This window comes from Leucopleurus acutus (genome assembly GCF_964270905.1).
Source record: "Leucopleurus acutus genome assembly, chromosome: 3".
Classification (NCBI taxonomy): domain Eukaryota; kingdom Metazoa; phylum Chordata; class Mammalia; order Artiodactyla; family Delphinidae; genus Leucopleurus; species Leucopleurus acutus.
This window is the reverse complement of record NC_139145.1, coordinates 172,203,662-172,223,156: the sequence shown is the minus strand read 5'-3', so window position 1 is coordinate 172,223,156 and position 19,495 is coordinate 172,203,662. Positions and strand designations below refer to the sequence as shown.

General features: G+C 40.9%; 1 protein-coding gene across 1 annotated transcript in view; it reads left to right on the top strand.

Moving 5' to 3' along the window:
- The window catches only part of ADAMTS16 (ADAM metallopeptidase with thrombospondin type 1 motif 16), a gene marked incomplete at both ends in the record, with an annotated part of 155,183 nt that overhangs the window by 46,850 nt on the left and 88,838 nt on the right, over nt 1-19,495 (top strand). The window contains 4 exons of the mRNA XM_082835141.1: nt 592-751; nt 2,200-2,305; nt 9,589-9,726; nt 17,417-17,570. Of these exons, the coding sequence (XP_082691267.1) occupies nt 592-751; nt 2,200-2,305; nt 9,589-9,726; nt 17,417-17,570 (558 nt within the window). The remainder of the gene's footprint in view (nt 1-591; nt 752-2,199; nt 2,306-9,588; nt 9,727-17,416; nt 17,571-19,495) is intronic.

Sequence of the window (19,495 nt, the reverse complement as noted above, 5' to 3'; positions counted from 1 at the left end):
CCTTCTAGTTCCAGCCTATTTGCTAGAGATAAAGCTTTGTCAGTTGAGCTGCCTCTTCTCATAAACATGGTGCCTCTGTAGGAAAGTGACTTGATTTAACACTGTAATAATAACTCTTAGAAGAGTTACAAATTTGAAATCTTACTTGCCCAACTTGGTTATGAAATAAACACAACACCATCCGGGTGTGTTTTTGTGTATGTGCAAAGTCTCGTATAAACGATTCTGTTGCCTTATATAATTTTTCAGTGTTTTATAAAGACTTTGAATGTGAACATTTCATGCACAGAAGTCATCTTTCTTGGGTCATTGAAATGTGTTCAGAGTCAGCAAATACATCCCGACTGTTTTGGTACAGAACTAGAAAAATAAACATGAGTGTCTACACTGAGTCTGTACAGGTTTTATATATGACACCCTCCTTTGGATTTTAACACATAAAATGGGTAAATTAGTTTCTGCCATCCAGTTCCACCTGTGTAACTGAATCCAAGTTAGTGCTAGTTTTCTGTGATGACAGAGCCAGTAACAACTGCATGACAACATGTTTTCTTCCTGTTATCTCGGGCTCCTGGTCTGTCTCCTGCATAGCCAGGGCTAGTGATAAGCCATCATGCGGACCACACCTTGAGCAGCTTCTGCCAGTGGCAGTCTGGATTGATGGGGAAAGATGGGACTCGCCATGACCATGCCATCTTACTAACCGGCCTGGACATATGTTCCTGGAAGAATGAACCCTGTGATACTCTGGGTAAGACCCTCTGCCAGGGTTTTGAGAAACACATGTGTGCTGTGTGCCTTCAGTGGCCTAGGATATGGAGTACTTTTGCCCTCATTCCGAATCTGTAAGCTGTAGCTGCTGCTGGGTGGAATTGTAAGGAATAAACTCCCTGCCCTGTATAAACTGTGGCCAAACAGAAGAGTATGCATTTATTCACCAAAATCAGTTCTTTCACAAGAAAAGGTCTCTCACAGATTCAAGAGCTTCTATCTCTTCTAATTTAAGAAATAATTTTTTCCATTTCTTCTTCCAGTGGTGAGAATAGGGTCAACAGATTCAAGGGTGTCTCATTCTATGAAAAAATAATAATACATTTGTGAATATTTGTAGAGATACTACAACACTATTGGATCCCTGATTTTTCCATTTCTCTATGAATATCCCAATCTTAGCCATGTTCAACATGTTTATTAGGCTGGGTGTATCTTGGTGGTATTTTATAATATGATGCAAGTTTTTTATACTTTTCCAAATAGTGTAAAGCACAGTGTGATACTGAGCAAGGCTCTCCTGACCTTTTTTCCTAATTCTCCATTTCTTCCCAAGATCTTAGGGAAGAAGGGTCTTTATTACAAAAACATTCAGATAAGACTTGGTTTAATAGAGGTTAGTCCTGACTACTTGTTCCCAGAAAGCCCTGAGTGCAAGGTGGACCCTGGGTTGCCTCTGAGGACTTAGAATTCAGGAGGTTCCCACCCTGCACATGATAAGCTCACTGGGCCTAAATTGTACAAATAATGCGGTTTACACGGAAGACTTGCTTTCATTCTGGGGGCCTGGAATTTTGGCCCACTCCAGGCAGGGGTGCTATGTGACCAGCCCCCAACCAAAGGCCAGGGCTTCGTGTCTCTAATGAGCACCCTGGTGGGCAGTATTCCCCTTGTTGGAGGAATTAAGTCCGTTTGTGCGACTCCACGGCGGGAGGAAGCCCTGGAAGCTCGTGCCTGGTTTCCCCGGGCTTCTCCCCAGGTGCTTGTCCCTTCTGCTGATTTTGCTCCGTATACTTCCGTCCCTATTAAATTACACCCAGGAGCATGACAGATGCTGAGTCCTGTGCACCCTCCTCAAAAGTCCTCCACCGTGGAGTGGCCTTGGGGACCACCTGACACCCACTCTCTACAGCACTTTTTCTCAGGCTTTTGAGAACACAGTTGTTTATAGAAAAAGGCTGAAATTCTCCATCTGCAGGGAATGCCCTCTTCAACTACGCCGCCGTTGTAACCTGTAACTTGAACATTACATAATTCAGGGCCCTTTATATGATTGTCCAAGGGTTTCCTGTTTCATATTTCACCTGACAAAATGAGAACCAAATTTCTCTAAAGGACAGAGGTAAATACACACACATGACACATCCTCTTTCTTTATTTTACTACAATATTGCTCCTATATGTTCTTTTGATCTTTATGTCCTGTAGGATTTGCACCCATAAGTGGAATGTGTAGTAAATATCGCAGCTGTACGATTAATGAAGATACAGGTCTTGGACTGGCTTTCACCATCGCCCACGAGTCTGGACACAAGTAAGTGCATCTCCCTGGGAGGATGGAGCCTGGGGTCCTCTGCAGACTGGAAGATTGTCTAGAGATTCTGGTGCAGTAGCTCAAGCCTGTGAGGGGAATTCACACATTTGCAGCGAGAACGCCAGTAGGAAATGCTCACGTAGGCGCTTCTGTTTTATTTGAGTGTCTCGTCGCGCACATTCTAAAGCTGTGGCAACACACATGTTTGCACTTTCGTCACTCCCTTCTTCCCTTCCTGCTCACACATGTGCATACAATCACAGACTACAGACTCTTCTGTCTCTGCTCCTTTGTCCTGGGTTTTGAACTTGGTCCTGTGAGCTCATCTCATTCCATGGTTAACTCCTACGGGAGGACTCCACATGACTGAAGATGGTAACACGCCCGCCCATTGGTAACTTACTATTCTCAAGTTTGCATTCTTATATCACTTTCAAAATTTGTAGAGATGGGTTTTGACTGGTGTGCAGGGTTTGGGGCGTACAGGGAGGACAAGAGATGCAGCCTGGTGGGAGCTGGTTTGCTTCCCACATCCCCACGTTCCCACCATTGTCAGTTGTGAAATGGGGCAGCATCAGGGGGAGTGGGGAACCCGGGGCTTTGGCACAGATGGATAGACACCGATGCAGGACAAACAGCTCTCAACAATGGGTGGCATGTCATTAGGAGTATCTTTATAAGTGAGAAGCTTACCTTTATTCCTGTAGAATGAAACACTTCTGTCCATTACTTATAGTAGCTATTATTCTTAAATAAGATTTCTTAGTCTAATAATCCATAGGCTGCCTCACTTCGAGGCGCCATCTATTTTAAAAAAAAGTTTTTCTCAGTGGGGCCCACTTGCTGATTTCCTGCAATTGCCCTGATTTATATGAGCATCAGCAGTGGTAACACAAGTGTTTTCCTGCTGGACTGAAACTGTACTTGAAGCTTCTCCTAGAAAATTCACAGCCAGGCATTACAGCTTTTCTATTTTCACTTTCATCCTCATTTTATTTGCAAATTACAAAACTTGCAGAAGGCAATGTTTGTGATTTGGTCTTTGCAAAGTTGATTTCTCCATCCCCTGTTAGAAATTGTACTGAGGCCACTCATGTCATCCCGACCTGTTCAAAGCATCTGTGTGTGTGTGTGTGTGTGTGTGTGTGTGTGTGTGTTTGTACACATGTGTGCCTGTCCTTAATGGGCTCTCACAGAGGCCCTGCAGACTTTGGCTCTGTGTGAACTGATGACCTGAAAGTGAAGCTTATATCTTATTACTGATCCCTTCATCATTACAGGTAATGATTGACTTTTTCAGTGCCTAGAAAATTGCACCTACACTTTACAAAGCTTTCAGTTAAGTCATAATTGTAAATAGGCTGCTAGAGTTAAAACTTCAAAAAAACTCATTATTTTAACGACATGGGGCTCTTGCTGTCCTCTGAACCATACCTGAATTTAATTAAACAATCAAAGTAAGAAATATTTAAGTCATCAAGGGCTGAACAAATCAGCATTAGATAAGCAGTTGAGACTCAGGCCCCTGGTGCGTCCAAGACGAGGCTCTCAGTCTTCCAGTCAACAAGGATTCGTGTTTGCTTTTATTTTTTTCTTAGAAGTCAACTATTAGTATTTCCTTTCATCACTAGGGCTGGGTGTAGATGGAAAAAGAATTTCTTCCAAACAAGAGAAAAGTGTTTTTACTTGCAAGTGAGAATATAGATGGGAGGAAGGAAAGGAAATCTAGATTTGGACGCAGGCAAGTCCCACTCCTGATAGAACTGACCTCCAGGAAATGATCAGCTCCTTCTCCAGCACCTGCTGCTTAGAGAATATTGTACAAGAGTCAGGAGGACTGAGAGCTCTGAGTGTTTGACGTCACCCGTGAAATAGCTTCTGATCATATTGAGGAAATAGGAAATACATGTGGGATACATACATGTATACATACATGAGGAAATAGGAATACATGTGGGATACATGTATTTATGGGATACATAAAAAGCACATGCTAATTGACAAAATAAGTGATCATAATAGTACTAATAGTAATAATAACGCTAATACGTGCTCTTTGTGGAGTAGTTTCACATGTAACTCTAAGCCTGGAAACCCCTGGGGATGATCTCTTATCTTCCCTTCACTAGCTGGGCAAGTAGCCTGGGCTGAACATTCAGCACAGGAGGCGTGGAGGAGCTGCAAGGGGTCAGAGGTGAGCTGAAGGGGGCGTATTTCTAACACATTCTTAGCTGTGGCAACTGCATCAGATGAGAGGGGCCGCAGCAGGGAAGATTCAGCAACCCAGCTCTGTGCAGTTCAGGTGAATTGAAAACAAACAACTTTATTCAGTTTATTCATTTAAGAACTATTATTACTTGGAGAAGGAATCATAAGTTTAATGCATGGATCAAACAGCATGCCTTCCTCTTATCCTTGGCAAAGAGCTCTAAGCAGTCAATTTCTGAGCCCTGTACCTTAAGAATTAAAAAATAATTTTATATTTATAAGTTGTAAAACATCCTGTTTCACAGATGAATCTTACTTCTTCAATTTGGTTTACATTCAGAGGACATTATTAAGGTGGAGGAGTACTTCTCTGTGCCTTTCAGCCACAGGTTTCCTAACCTTTAACTCAAAGAAAGATGCAGTTCATGCCCAGCTAGTTTCTTCTACGAGGTTCAGTTCTTTTTATCCTAAGACATCTTGTGGTTTCTACTGGAGAATCTGACCTAAAAATAGGAATTGCTAAGAACCAGTGTTTGGATCTGTGTTGGGAAGGGGAAAAGAGGGTCTGGAGCTGAAAGTGAGGATGTGTGCTTTCCCTTAGTGTGTGGGACTGAGCCAGGACTGGTGCAGGGCCAGTTTCCTGCTTGTATTAAATCATTTGTCACAGGATGTGTGGTTTCCTAGATGCAGGTGTTGAAGAATCGGCACAGACACACTGAGGGTTCAACTACACATTTTGAAGAGTATGCCATCTGGGCATGGATCCATTTGAAAAATTCTCATTTGTCAAAGGAAGTCATGCCATTAGATGGGTAGGGCCCTGGGACTCGTATTCTAGATACCCTGTGGTTCTCTGGCAGCCTGACAGTGACCAGGCTGCATCTCCTGATCTCCTCTTACGTGGGTTCCCATATGCAAAACCCGTAGAGCCTGTGAGACCTCAGCAGGTGTGTGCAGGTGCAATTTAAGTTGCATTGTTTGAGCTGAACATTCCTTGTACATAAAGTCAGCTTAAATACTTAATTTGCATGATCATTTCAGACCATCAAGACAATATTAAACATACTTACTGTGCTCAGGAGTATTCATGATCCGTCGTTCTGTCCCCTGTCTTTTCCACTACTTACTGACCCATTCACCAGGCACAATTTGCATTCTGCCAGCAAAGCACTGTGTAGCGTTCTAGAAAATGACTAGTGATCCATGTCCTTCAAAGCCTAAAGAAAGATAAGGTAGGCATGGCATGCAAGGGGGCTGTAGGCATTTCAAGAGATGCAAGGAAAATCAGGGAAATCTTCTGGAAAGAAACAGAGTTGGTGTGCTGATACCATTCAGCTCAACCGTATTCGACTGGTGATGTTAGACTCCCTTTCAAGCATTTGATGGTGATGTGTGCACCTCACTGATTTATGACTGTGCTCTGTCATCACCCTGAGCCCCTACAGCTGAGTCAGGGAGGTGCTGGGTGATTTTAAGGGTTTGCGGAATATTAAAGCAAGTGGCTGCTTAAAGATCACCTGGTCTGGTGATTGTCAGACTGCCCCGTAGGGAGCTCCAGCATGTTGGAACATCATTTCTTACCAATTTTATTTACTGTCATTCCTCCTAAGATTTTTGTTTGTTTCTGTGTCCAAAAAGTATTTGAAAACCGTTGACCCTTGGCTGAACTGCCTCCTCACCCCCCTACACACACACACACACACACACACACACACACACACACATGCACAAAATATGTATGCAAGTGATATCTGACATCTAGGTGTTGAGAGATTTGATGAAGACCACATTTGAATCTGGGAAAGATACATTTTGAATTTTCCTTTTTGACATGCGTGGTGCCAGGTATTCTGAACAGTTTAAGAGGAAGGTTTTATTATCCCATTTTATAGGTGAGGAAACTGAGGATCAGGGACTTGAGAAATTTGCCCCACTTGTGAACGACAGGATCAAGACCTGATGGAGGTTCCCCCGCCTCCACAGCCTGTGTTCCCCCAGGTTATCTGACCTGCCCTGGCCCTGAGAGTCCCACATGACTGCTGTCCCCATGTCCACTTCCCATCTCTCAGGGAGGATGGGTTTGCTTCTTGAAAAGCCTGCATCAGGCTCTGGACAAGTAGATCCTACCTGTGGTGCTATCATCACCTCCAGGGTGTGATTTACCATCCAGATGACTCTGACCCATCGTTGCTTTGAAGAGTTTCTCCTTTCCTTGACCTACTGCTGTCTGATCAGCTTAAAATATTGGTACAACCTCTAAAAAAGCTTGGCTATTCATCATTCTTTGTATATCATTAATAATAAAGAAATACTTGCTGATGTAATTGAATAACTCAAGAAAATTCTATAGAAGACATTAAGAGCATCTGATACAGAATATAATTCTCAAGTCCAAGTTAATCTGAAATTATGTTTACATTTGGGTATTCGAGTTGTTGTTGTAGCTGGAAGGTTGTTCTTTATTCATTCAACAAACATCGGTGGAGCACCTGTCACGGACTAGTGAGTCCACTTGCGCTCGGGCTCTGAGCATTGTTAAGAAGAGCCCCTGTAGATAAGGAAGAGAAAAAAGTGCATTGTTTTAACATGTAGGGTGATAACCACTTTGAATAAAGTATTGTGAGTCATGGAAGCCAAAAAAAAAAATGTCTGGTAATGTATAACTTATAATGTATAACTATAATAGTAATTTTATTTCTTAGTTGCCAAATACCAACCTTATCTTCAAACTGTGCCCTATTCATTCTTCCATGACTTATTAATGTTAATATCAACTGTGATTATCGTGTGGTATTTTCATGCCACTGTGCTAACACCCACAACAGTGCAGAATATGGGATTTGTACTGCTTGGAAAAGCAACTCGAGACATAGCAGTGTTGAAGTTTGGGTGGGCATCAGAATCACATTATTGTGTTAGGATTCACCCAAATGCCAGAGCCTAACCCCCAACTTACTAAATCAAAAATCTAACAGGGTGGGCTTTGGGGAGGCACATGTGTGGTGCATTTCCCAGATATTCTTATACTCAAAACAGTCTGAGAATCACTGAAAATACCTTAGATGAAAATGGTTAAGACCAAGGTGTCCCCAGACCTGGGATGTTGTGGCTTTGAATTCCTTAGAAATGTAGGCAGAAGTGGTAGCAAATTCATCTAGGGCACTCGCAGGACCCAAATTTGTCTTCTTTATATTCAGGTCAAGGGCCAGCCAGGGGAGGGTACTTTGTTATTTCGTTTTTATCACTTTCTCCCCAAAGCAGCCTCTGCGTGAATCCTCTCCATCACCGTGGCACATTTCTCCAGCCATGTGGTTACCCTCACCTTGATTGATTGCTTCTAATAGAACTTCAGAGAATGGGTGGAGGCCGAAATGACCACAACTACATCATCCTTGGTACTGAGCAGGAATTTTGCAGAAATTCGACAATGTTTGTGTGCCAGATTTCCTTGGACACACCCTTCAATCACGCTCCGGGTACACTATTGCACGGGTCCCGCCTGGGCTCTGACGTCAGAGTGTCGGGTTCCAGTCCGGACTCTGAGACCCTGGACAAGCCTGTCTCCAGCCCTCAGTCTTGCTGTCATTGTAGGCTTGTAGGCTTGTAGTAAGATTCGGGTTAGAAAATATAGATAATGTGCTTAATATCTTGTCTGAAAAATAGTGCTTACAAATGGGAGTTGTCATTTTTACTGATATTATCAAACAGCTCTAAGAAGAAACAGTTAAGTCTTCAGCCTCGGACACAAGTGCAGATTCCCTGGCCCCCTTTTGGAGCCCACTTCCCCTATGTTGGTGTCTCCTATCCCTGTGACCCTCCCTCCATTCATCCTGGGATTCTTGGTGGCAGAAAGCCCACAGATGCAGTAACCCACCTGTCCTTCTTTGCTTTCTCCCCTCTTGCTTTTCCCCTGCCTTCTGTATCCCACTCATTCAGAACTGCTCTCTGGGAATCCATACAGTGATCGGGTGAGTACCAGACATTAATGGCCAAAAATGGCTTGACTCTCCAAGGATGTATCTACCCTAATGGGAAGTCTTCAATGTCACGGAGCTCCCAAATCCCTGAGGCTTTCTTCCCAAGGTAGTCATTTGTGCTCTTCTGAGGTGGGTGAAGATGGTAACATGAGGCTATCCCACAGGGCTAGCTTTAGGAAGTTAAGAAGAAGAGCCTACTTGGTGGGGAGAGGTAGCATCTCAGTCAGTGGGATTCGTATAGGTGCAAGGCTGCAGTTTTCTCGAGTGACAGTAAGGGGTTGCTGTTGTCATTGTAGGATTTGAACATCTGCAAAGGACCCTATTAAGAGGTCCCATAGCCACTGTAGCCTGAGGTGTTTCCACATACTAAGCTAGGGCTGGAGCCCCAAAGTGGTCTGGTTTCAGTCAAGAGTAACAGACGTACCTTCAAACAACGCCTGCAGATAAACGCCACCACAGCTACTCCCGGGAGTTCCATAGCGCCACTTCCTCCAAAGGGATGTAGGGAGTCTGGTCAAGTACTGGCCTGCTGTCACAGCCTCCAGCAGTGAAGACCTAGCACGAGCTGGATCAGCACTTGGTGTAGGGACAAAATGTCAGCACCACCAAGAGGGGCGGTAGTGGTTTAGTAGTTCTTAAATTGTGTAAACATCACACTCCCCTGTGGAGCCTGCATTTGTGTTTCTTACAAACACCTGGAAATTCTGACCATGGCTGGTGAGCAACAAAGAGGGTAGAGAGAGAAGAAAGCAATAAGAACATCATCAGCTTTCTCAAGATCAAATAAACTGCCCTCTACATCCCACTGGAAATGCTTTTTTTATAATTAAAATGTCTGCCTTTGGCAGACATCTGGACATGTGCTCTGTTTTGATGTTGGTGTGCACTTTCAAACAGCTGGACAAATGGTAGTTCTCCAGGAGAGGTCTGTGACCTCATGGATATTCTCCCCTGATTGGCTGTTAGGACTCTTTCTTCTGCCTGCCTAGCATACAGGAGAAGGGGGCCCTTCACATTGTTGACTTGTGTTTGTTAGAGTGTGTTAGACAGTTGAAACTTATTTGTTTTGAAAGACCCATTTCTTTCTCTCTCTCATAGCTTCGGCATGGTCCATGATGGAGAAGGGAACGTGTGCAAAAAGTCTGAGGGCAACATAATGTCCCCTACGTTGGCAGGACGCAACGGGGTGTTCTCCTGGTCACCCTGCAGCCGCCAGTACCTGCACAAATTTTTAAGGTATGAACCCCTAAAGCTGGTTGTGTATCTCTCTGTGCCTTTGATGTTCACTGCTAGGTCAGCCTAATCCTGTCCAAGAAGCCCCAGACCCAGGTGCCCCTTCCGCAGATGGTCCCCATTTAAAGGCATCTGGAGACATTCATTTGACCAAGGAGTTTGCCAAACACTTTCTTAGAGCCTCAATTTCTGCAAGCTTAATCTGACCTCATTTGCCCTTTAGAGTCAAAAGAATCCCTTAAGATACTTAGCAAACCAAAGTATTTGTCACTACCATTTGTTTTTTCGTTTTTTTAATTCTTACTTCTATAACCAGACATTTTCAGTCCATGATTTTTTTTGATTTTTTAATGTTTAAATATTTTCTTGTAGTTTTATTGAGATATAATTGACATACCATGAATTATTATTATTTTTTTTTACAAAATATATTTCTCATTAGGAGGAAAAAAAAAAGAGTATATAAACCTTCACCTGGGTCTAAAATCCTATAATTTTAAGAATTATTTCTGGAAGGTTTCATCATAGCTCTAATTCATTTAGGGTATAGAACATTAAGGAGGTACAGTTTGACCCCCTGAAAAAGAGATAGTCAGTAGATTTTAAAATTTTAGAGAAATACGGGACTTTAAGAAACATTTTTAGATCTGCTAGTAAAGTGGATTATCCCCCTGGTTTCCTCTTTTTCTTTCTTATTTTTTCAGTAGAGCCCCTCTTCTTTTTTTTTCTGCTGCACAAATTAACCCGTCTTGTTTCTAGAACATCATTTGAGCAGGGTCTCAGGCCTATTTCTGTTGGTTTTACTCACCACGTTCTGTTCATTACCCTATGGGTGGTTCCCTGTGCTCACCTGGGGCAGTGAGTGCACAGCTGGTTTCTCTTTCTTGCTGCCTCTTCCATCACTTCCAGACCTCATAACACATCTTCTGAGCTGCGTCCTGACTACCAGCCTTGGGGGCTCCAGCCTGCAGCTGTGGTCCTTCCTCACAGCCTTACTTTGAGACCTCAGCTGAGATATTTTACCGCTTAAAGGAGTGATGACTGCTTTCCATATTTTGTGCTACCCAGGAAGAGCGAGAATTTGGTAGATAATATCTGTACCCTGGTAATATAAACCTATATTCTAGGAATAGACACTTGATCATTTTTTTAATTTCTATTACCCAAAAGACAACGTTCACATGGCACCATCGGTCCTTCCAACATTTGCTGTGCCCTGTATGGTGTTCTCTTGGAGTCAAGTTGGGGATTGTTAGCACTTGTTTTAGCTTTTTCATGCACCTGTTCAAATGTGCGTGCGTGTGTGTGTGTGTGTGTGTGTGTGTGTGTGTGTGTGTGTGAAGGACTCTGCTTTCCCTAATAAAGAAGATAATTCACTTTAGCTCACAATGCTCTTATTTGTATTAACAAGGCAATTTTTGAGTTTTCTATAGCCCAAATCCTTTCTATAAACTTCTACATTCTTTTCTTAAAGTTTTACTTCTTTTTCATCTTAATGGCTATGATGCAGATATATAAACATTTTTAAATTTTTTGAAATATGCTCTGACAACTTGAAAATCCCAGGGATGCAAAGTATGGGCATGCAGTGAGAATCAGCATCATGAAAGAGTCCAGAAAAAGTTTTTAAACTGCCAAGAAATATAGGAAAACTCACAGAAAGGAAATAGTTATAGGCTTAGAGAATAATTATTTTGATGACATTAAATATGGGCTGTAATCTTCAAATCAGAATATGATCCTGAGAATACTTATTAAGATTCTGGAGTTCAAAGACATTTTGTCCAGTGATACTGGAATGGTTAAACATATGCTGAAGTATGCTCATTTGTTTTTGTGCCAATCAGTAAAACCCTTCTGTAGCCATGCAGTAACAAACATTTATTTTCAGGGATTTTACTGATTTTTTTGGACCACATAATAAAAAAAATGCAAGATTTTACATGCTCCCAAATTTGATTTCTCAAAAGATTAAATTTTCCAAGATAGCCTTTCATTGTCAAATTCACTCTTAAGATTAATTGTACTTGAGATGTCTAGTTGTGAATTGGACGTGTCCCCAGTGCATCAATCCTGATTTTTCATTGGCTTAATGAACCTGAGACCATCTTTTATATGTTTGCTGACTTCCTGATTTGTAAGTAATCAAAATACTGTTATATTCTCCACCAATTAGTTGGCAATTTGGACATGATCCCAACAGTGAGTAAGGATAAACGGCCAACTTTACAAAGATGAATCTGTTCTCCTTTATGATCAGCCTAGCATTGGGTACACGGAAAAAATATATATAATAAGGGAACTCAATTAGCCTGAAGTTGTCAGCACAACTTTTCTCTATACTCAGTAGAGTCAAGAAGGACAGATATGTTTTTGCAGTAAATTCCTCAACCTCATCAATAAAGACATATGTCATTTCCCATGGGCAGACACAGACCTCATCACATTCACTCATGTCTGTATCCGGGAGGCCTAAGACTTAGGGAAATTTTAACTCATTATTTTAAACTTAATGACAACATGGACTCATCTTCAATTTGCTTTTTAAAAACTTGAATCATGCACTTCTGATCAGTGAACACACCTCCCCGCTTGTCATATGACTCTGCATCCATACATGAGAAAGGTCATCATAGGAAAGCAGGAATTTAGGATGCCCTGCCATACCCCCCACCACCCTGTCGATGGGAAAACTTGATTTGGCCTGAACGAGTATGTTTGGGGGCATAATAGAAATAATACATTTCAGTTCACATCTTGCTCTGCTGTATAATGTTTGTCTTAAGAAATATAAACCAGCGAGTCATGGCTGAGTGCAGTTTCTGTGAGACTGGAGAATGGGCACTGCCGTGTCGTTGATCAGCAAGGGAATCAGAGTTCATGTGCCAATCAGGTCTTCATCACTATGCCGGGGAAGGCCTTGACCTTGGCAGCTAATATAACCTATAACCCATTGTCTCTCTTGGAAAAAGAGGGGATACAAGTAAAAGAACTCTCGAGCTCTTTAACGTTTTATGGTTCATGAATCAGTGGGAAGAGGACTTTGAAATATTGTTGCAGAACCTCTGGGCTTGCCTTATTTCCTTTATTGACATTGTGTATGTAGTTAAACACATATATAGAAAAGTACAAAATTATGAGCATATAACTCAGTAACTTTTCACACAGTGAACATTTTAGTGTAACTTCTACCTAGATCATGATATGGAGCACGTTACAGTAGCCGAGTCATGGAAACAGTCTAAGTGCCCTTCAATGGATGAAAGAGTAAAGAAGGTGTGAGATATATGATGTATATGTGGTATTTATATGTGTATATGCACTGTATCTAATTATATCTATCTATCTATCTACATGTCTACCTATCTACACACACACCGTAATATCATTCAACCATGAGAAAGAAGGAAATTCTGTCATTTGTGACAACATGGATGGTTTTTGAGGACATTATGCTGAGTGAGATAAGTCAGAGAAAGACAAATACTGCATGATCTCACTTATATGTGGAATGTTAAAAAGAAAATCAAACTCTTGGAAACAGAGAGTAGATTGGTAGTTTCCAAGGGCCAGGTGAGTGGGAGAGAGGTAATGGGTCAAACTTCTAAAGATTAGGTGAATGAGTTTCTGGGACTGTCATGTACAGCATAGTGACTACAGTCAACAATACTGTATTTTATAGTTGAAGTTTACTGAGAGAGTAGATCTTAAAAGTTCCCACTACCAAATAAAAGTTCTAACTTTGTGAAGGGATGGATGTGTTAACGAACCTAAAAAAAACATGGAACACCGCTCTCCCCCCCAGAATACCCTTCCCCAATGCCGTCATCACCTCCCTCTTCCCCACAGACAACCATTCCTCTGACACAGACGCCACCGTAGACAGTTTTGTCTGGTTTTGAGCTTACTATGAATGGAGTCATGAGTTATGTGCTATTTTGTGTCTGGGGTCTTTAGCTAAATATTTTGATTTTGAGATTCATCCTTGTTTCTGCATAAAAATATGATATTCATTTACTTATTTTTAATTGTGTGGATACGTTCCAACTTATTAATCCATCCTGTTAGTGATAGACATTTGCATTTCCAGTATTTGACTATTATAAGAAATGTCATGTAAATATTCTTCTGGTTTACACATATATCTCTGAGTATACAGAGCAGAGAAACTTTGGGGTCATAAATATATATGTACAGTGTCAGTAGACACTGCCAAATAGCTTTCCTAAGTGGCTATGCAAAGTTACAATCCCACAAGCACTTACGAATATTCAGATTGTTCCACAATCTTGCCAACACTTGATCTCGCTGGTCTTTTTCATTGTGGCCAATCTTGTGGGTCTGTGGTGGTGGATCAAAGTGGTAATTAATGAGATTGAACACCTTTTCACATTTTAGAGGCTACTTTAGAAACCTCTTTAGTGAAGTGTCTGTTCCAATCTCCTGTGCATGTTTTTGAAATTAAACTCCTTTATTTTTCTTATCTCTTGTTGGGAGTACTTTATATATAATGAGTAGGAACACTTTGTGCATTACTGGAAATATGTATTGCAAATATCTTCTTTCACTCTCTGACTTAGTATTTACACAGTATTTACACTTTTAATGGTGTCTTTTGATAAACAGAAGAGTTTTCTTATGTTTTTAAGGGAGTCCAAATTATTCATATTTTTCCTTTAGGATTAGCACTTTCTGTACACCACTGGAAAAAAACTCTGCTTACCCCAGAGCCATGAATATATTCTTCCACAAGCTTTGTTGTTTTGCTTATCACATGTAGGCCACCCGACTTTTGTGTAGGGCATGCAGCAGAGTTCACACATATTTTGTCCTGGTGGATATCAGGTGATTGTAAACTGGCTGCAATGCTTTTGCTTCATGCACCCACACCCTGTTGTATCCCTGTGCCCACCTCACTGACTCTGGGCTTAGCTGTGTGACCTGCTTTGGATGAGGGGACAAGTGCAAACACGCCCAAGCATGAGCCCAGCCAGAAGAATCAGGGGTGGGATCTTCTCATGGCTCTTCAGATGCGATGCTGACCAGAGCCGACTTTCACATCACAGGGTTGACGTGTGTGTTGCTGTGTCTCCCCCTGCATGGGACCTTCCAGGCCCCTAGTCTGTGCACTGGACCAGGCAGGCACCTCATCCTCAGGGCCATGTACAGATTCTCTGTGGCTCCTTTGAAAGTTTACATGTCTTTTGTTTTCAGGTTACTTTTGACATTTTTCTGTGATTTTGGTTTTCTGTAGAATTTCTTTCATGTACCCACGTGTTTTTCTTTATCTTTTTCCTGCTTGGGGTTGTAGAACTGCTTACATCTGTGGTTTATTGTCTTTCATCAGTTTTTGAAAATGTTCAGACATTTTATCTACAAATATTGGTTCTGACCCTTTCATTCTGGCTTCTCCTTTTTGGATTCCAGTTGTGTACGTGTTAGAACTTTTCACAATACCTCACATACATATTTTGTATATATTCATTCTCTGGTGAAATTCTCCATCTTAACCTCTATTTTCTCAAAGCTAATAACCATAATTTTAAAGTCCATTTCTGACTACTCCAGTATCTGGATTCCTTATGAATCTGTGTCTATTATTTGTGTATTCTCTTGGGTTTCAATATTTTGGTCTCATCTCCCAATACATTTGGTAATTTTGAACAAATGAAGGATATTGTTAATGAAAAAAATTAAAGACAAGATAGAGCCCCGAATGATGTTATATTTTCTTTCTAGCAGACAGGGCAGTTGCAGTTTATCAGTAAGTCACTTTGGGGTTGAGCTGATGTCACCCTGGCATTCGGTCTTCCTAAACCGGCCTTTCACGTTATTTCTTTACTCCTTCAGCAAAGACCTAGTATGGCTTCCGTGAAAATCTCGTTTACCAGGGCTGACCCACAATTTCAGTCTTTATCTCCCAGCCCCACCAGATTGCCAACACCTTGCTCAGCTTCTCAGCCTCGTAAGGACCATGTTCTACTTGGCCACTAGGCTCCTTAGCATCTTTTTATGACTCATTAAATTCCTTGAGGAGAAAAATATTACTGGGTGTTGGGTTCACTTCTCTACTTTCCTTTGCTCTGGAAATGTTCATCCTTCATGTTCTTTTTACTTTGATAGGCTTCTGATGCCTGTAGAACAATCAGTCTCATACGTGCTGGTCCACCATAGTTAAAAGTGGAAGTCCTCTTTGAATTAAATTTTAAGGATGAATAAAAAATAATAGGTTACATTTGATCAAACTATAAAAAATCCTGAATCTGTGAACTTTAAAAAGTTTTTGTTTTTCAGTCTCTTGCTTGGGTTCATCAATGTAGCTGACTTTTCCTAGTTTCCTTTCTATGCAATGGGAATAGTACTGCCAACCCTGATGTAACTTTAGGGAGATAATGGGGAACATCTAACTAGTATATAGGAATCATTTGAGATCATTAGAGAGAGGTGCTATGGAATTCCAAAGTTGCCAAATCACTCCTGTCATGGAGTGTTAGTTATGCTTTTATTCATTTTTCTCTACTTATAGACCCTTACATCATGATCATTGTAGCAGTAATAGAAAGATCATCTATTCAACACTCACAGTGAGCAAGTCACTGCTCTTAGCACTTTCCTAGCCTTTGATTTAATCTATTAAAAGGCTTGTGACCTCCTTGCATGTATGTTTAATGTCCTGTCCACAGTGACTGGTGCCCTTCCTCATGTTTTATGTATGTGGATATTAATTAAGGGCACACATGCATCAGTGGGCTCCAAGGCAATAGAATCTGGGACCCGGGTCCTGGAGACTGGGGCCAGAAAGATTCCGATCAAGGTGGACAACCACACAAAGAAAACTTTGGGGATGCTTAGGCAGATCTACTGTTGTTAAGTTTATTGTGATTACAGAGGTGTTTTGTTTTTGTTTGTTTTTAGTTTTTGCTTATTGAAATTTATAAATAAGATTTAGTCGCTATTTGCAAACACTTGTTTCCCCTCCCTCCAAATGCAAAATTTATACCAAAGCCTGTCTCTGGTAGGGAAGAGGATACCCTATTTGTAGAGGAAGAAATCATTAGTTGGCCTTTAGTCCATCTTCTAGGGAACTTAAGGAGAATTAATTTTCTTCTTGACTTTGGAATCTAGTCAGAAATCAGCCTGCGTAGAGAGCATTTCTGGTGGAAATCATTGCAATGCTCCATGTGGAAGCTGGAAGCTATTGTGCAGGAAAGGAAGAAAGGACGGAAGAAAGAAAGAAAATTCCAGCCTTTGAAATTGGCTGATTGTGTTTTGCTGTTTACAGTGCTCATTTCATCTTTTTATTGTTCCTGGCAAGAAGTGTACTTTGTAAGGTGTCTGTTATAGAAGCTCCTCACATCGAACATCTGGTTGTATTATCCCATTTCACTCTCCCCATGATAGGTTTAAGAAATCCGATGAAGAACAAATTGCCTCCCTGGAAAAGGTGAAACATATTATGAACAATTTCAGAAAATGTGGCCTCTGTATTTTAAGAGAATTAAAATAAATGTTATATTGGACCTCAGGAGAAAAATATCCCCTCTTCTTTATACAAGACATGTGGTAAAATTGCATGAGAAAGGAAAGGCATGATTGAATTACGTGTAATTACATGTAATTCAATCATTGAATTACGTGATTGAAGTTACATCTTTGGTAATTTCCGGCATCACCAGCAGTTCCTCTGTTTTAGCACTGCCCAAGCTACATGCCTTGCGGATCAGCCAAAGCCTGGGAAGGAATACAAGTATCCCGAGAAGCTGCCGGGAGAGTTATACGATGCAAACACACAGTGCAAGTGGCAATTTGGAGAGAAAGCCAAGCTCTGCATGCTGGATTTTAAAAAGGCAAGTGACTGTTGGCAGATGTTCAATGTAGAATTCTTCATAAAACCGTTTTATTCAGTGAAGCTGACATTGATGTATTCTGCGTTTATTGGGTACCTACCAAATGTCAAATCCTGTATGTTAGGGCTGGTGCTATATAACAGGAAACACATGTTTTACTGGCAAAGAAAATGACAGTGGATACTGTTGTGGGGATCAGTTTCCTCTCAAGTACTGACTTGGCCTGTTGGGTCAGTTCTTTCTTTCTGATTTATCATGTGGGAGCTCAGCAAGAACTCTTGGTTGGTGTAAGATGGCAAATTAATACACTGCATTCCTTTCAAATGGTATTTAAGAAACAATGTCCCCCCACCCCCCTTACCTTCCTCAGATATAGACAAAATTTACTAGAAAGCAGTAGCTTATCTCGGACTTCTGATTATTAAATTCCTCAAATTAAGTGTTTCTAGAGAAGTCTTTCATAGAACTCCATTGACCCCAGGGACACCAGAAGACTGGTTTCCTCATATAAATTCCTCATATAACACAGAGACATGTGCTCTCGCTAGACAAGGGAAAATCGAGATTTCACAGCTTGCCCTACTAAACCACTAGGAAAGCTACCCATAAATTAAATGAAGTTAACTATTTTTGAGGTTTCTTTTATTCTAGTTTATAATGAAATCAAGAGGAAACTAGACAAAAATATATAGTCTTCCAGAAACCTCCAACATTTCAGAATGCACTGGGAATATTCCCAATTTCAATCTAATGTGATAATCTTCTTTCTTCTAAACTAAAGTAGATCTCCCCCCAAAAGTCAATTGCAGCCGTGTGCCAGAACTGGATTCTTATCTCCTCAGCTGGGTAATCTCAGCTGGGAACAAGAATAATAAACCAGTCAGCATCAGCATATATTCCCAATGTTGCCTTTTCATTGGCAGAATATGTGAAATCCCTGAGAATTTTTTGCGTGTCACTCTCCTGTTTGCTAAAGAAAAGGAACATAAAATTTTTCTTTCAAAGATGGAATGTTCTACATCATACTGCTGGTTTTCACATTATTTTGCTGTGACCATGGAGTATCCTCCGTGGTAAACTAGTGCCGTTTGGAAAATACAGGAAATAAGAAGTTAAATGCAGCAGGTCTTTTTATTACTGAGGAAATATTTACCTGCAGGGAAATGTATTTCTTATAGGTGTACAATTGGGTTTTAACAAATGTATTACCCCATGTTACCAGCATAAATCTAGAATGTTCCCTTTTGCCCCCTTCCATTCAATCCCCTTCCCACCCCAGTAAGCAACCATTGTTCTGATTTCTGTCACTGTACTTTCACATTGCTTATTCTGGAACTTCATAATTGCCAAGTAAAGTTTCACATTTTGCCATTAAATATGATGCTTTCAGTTTTACATAGTTACCTATTATCAAGTTGAAAAAGTTCCCTCCTGGTCCTATATTGGTAAGAGATTTTATCACAAACTTACGCTGACTTTTATAATACTTATTTTTTCTGCATCTATTGATATAAATGTATTTCTCTCCTTTATTCTGTTAATGTAGTGAATTGTACTGAAGGGTTTAAAATTATTTTTCATTGATTTTTCAATGTTAAACCAACCTATATTCCTAGGATAGCTTTACTTGGTCATAATCTATTATTCATTTTTATATTTTGTTGATTTGATTTGAGAATATTTTGTTCAGGATTTTTATATCTGTGTTCTTTTTTTTAGTTAATTAATTTATTTATTAATTTATTTATTTTTGGCTGTGTTGGGTCTCCGTTTCTGTGCGAGGGCCTTTTCTAGTTGTGGCGAGCGGGGGCCACGCTTCATCGCGGTGCGTGGGCCTCTCACTGTCGCGGCCTCTCTAGTTGTGGAGCACAGGCTCCAGACGCGCAGGCTCAGTAGTTGTGGCTCATGGGCCCAGTTGCTCCGCG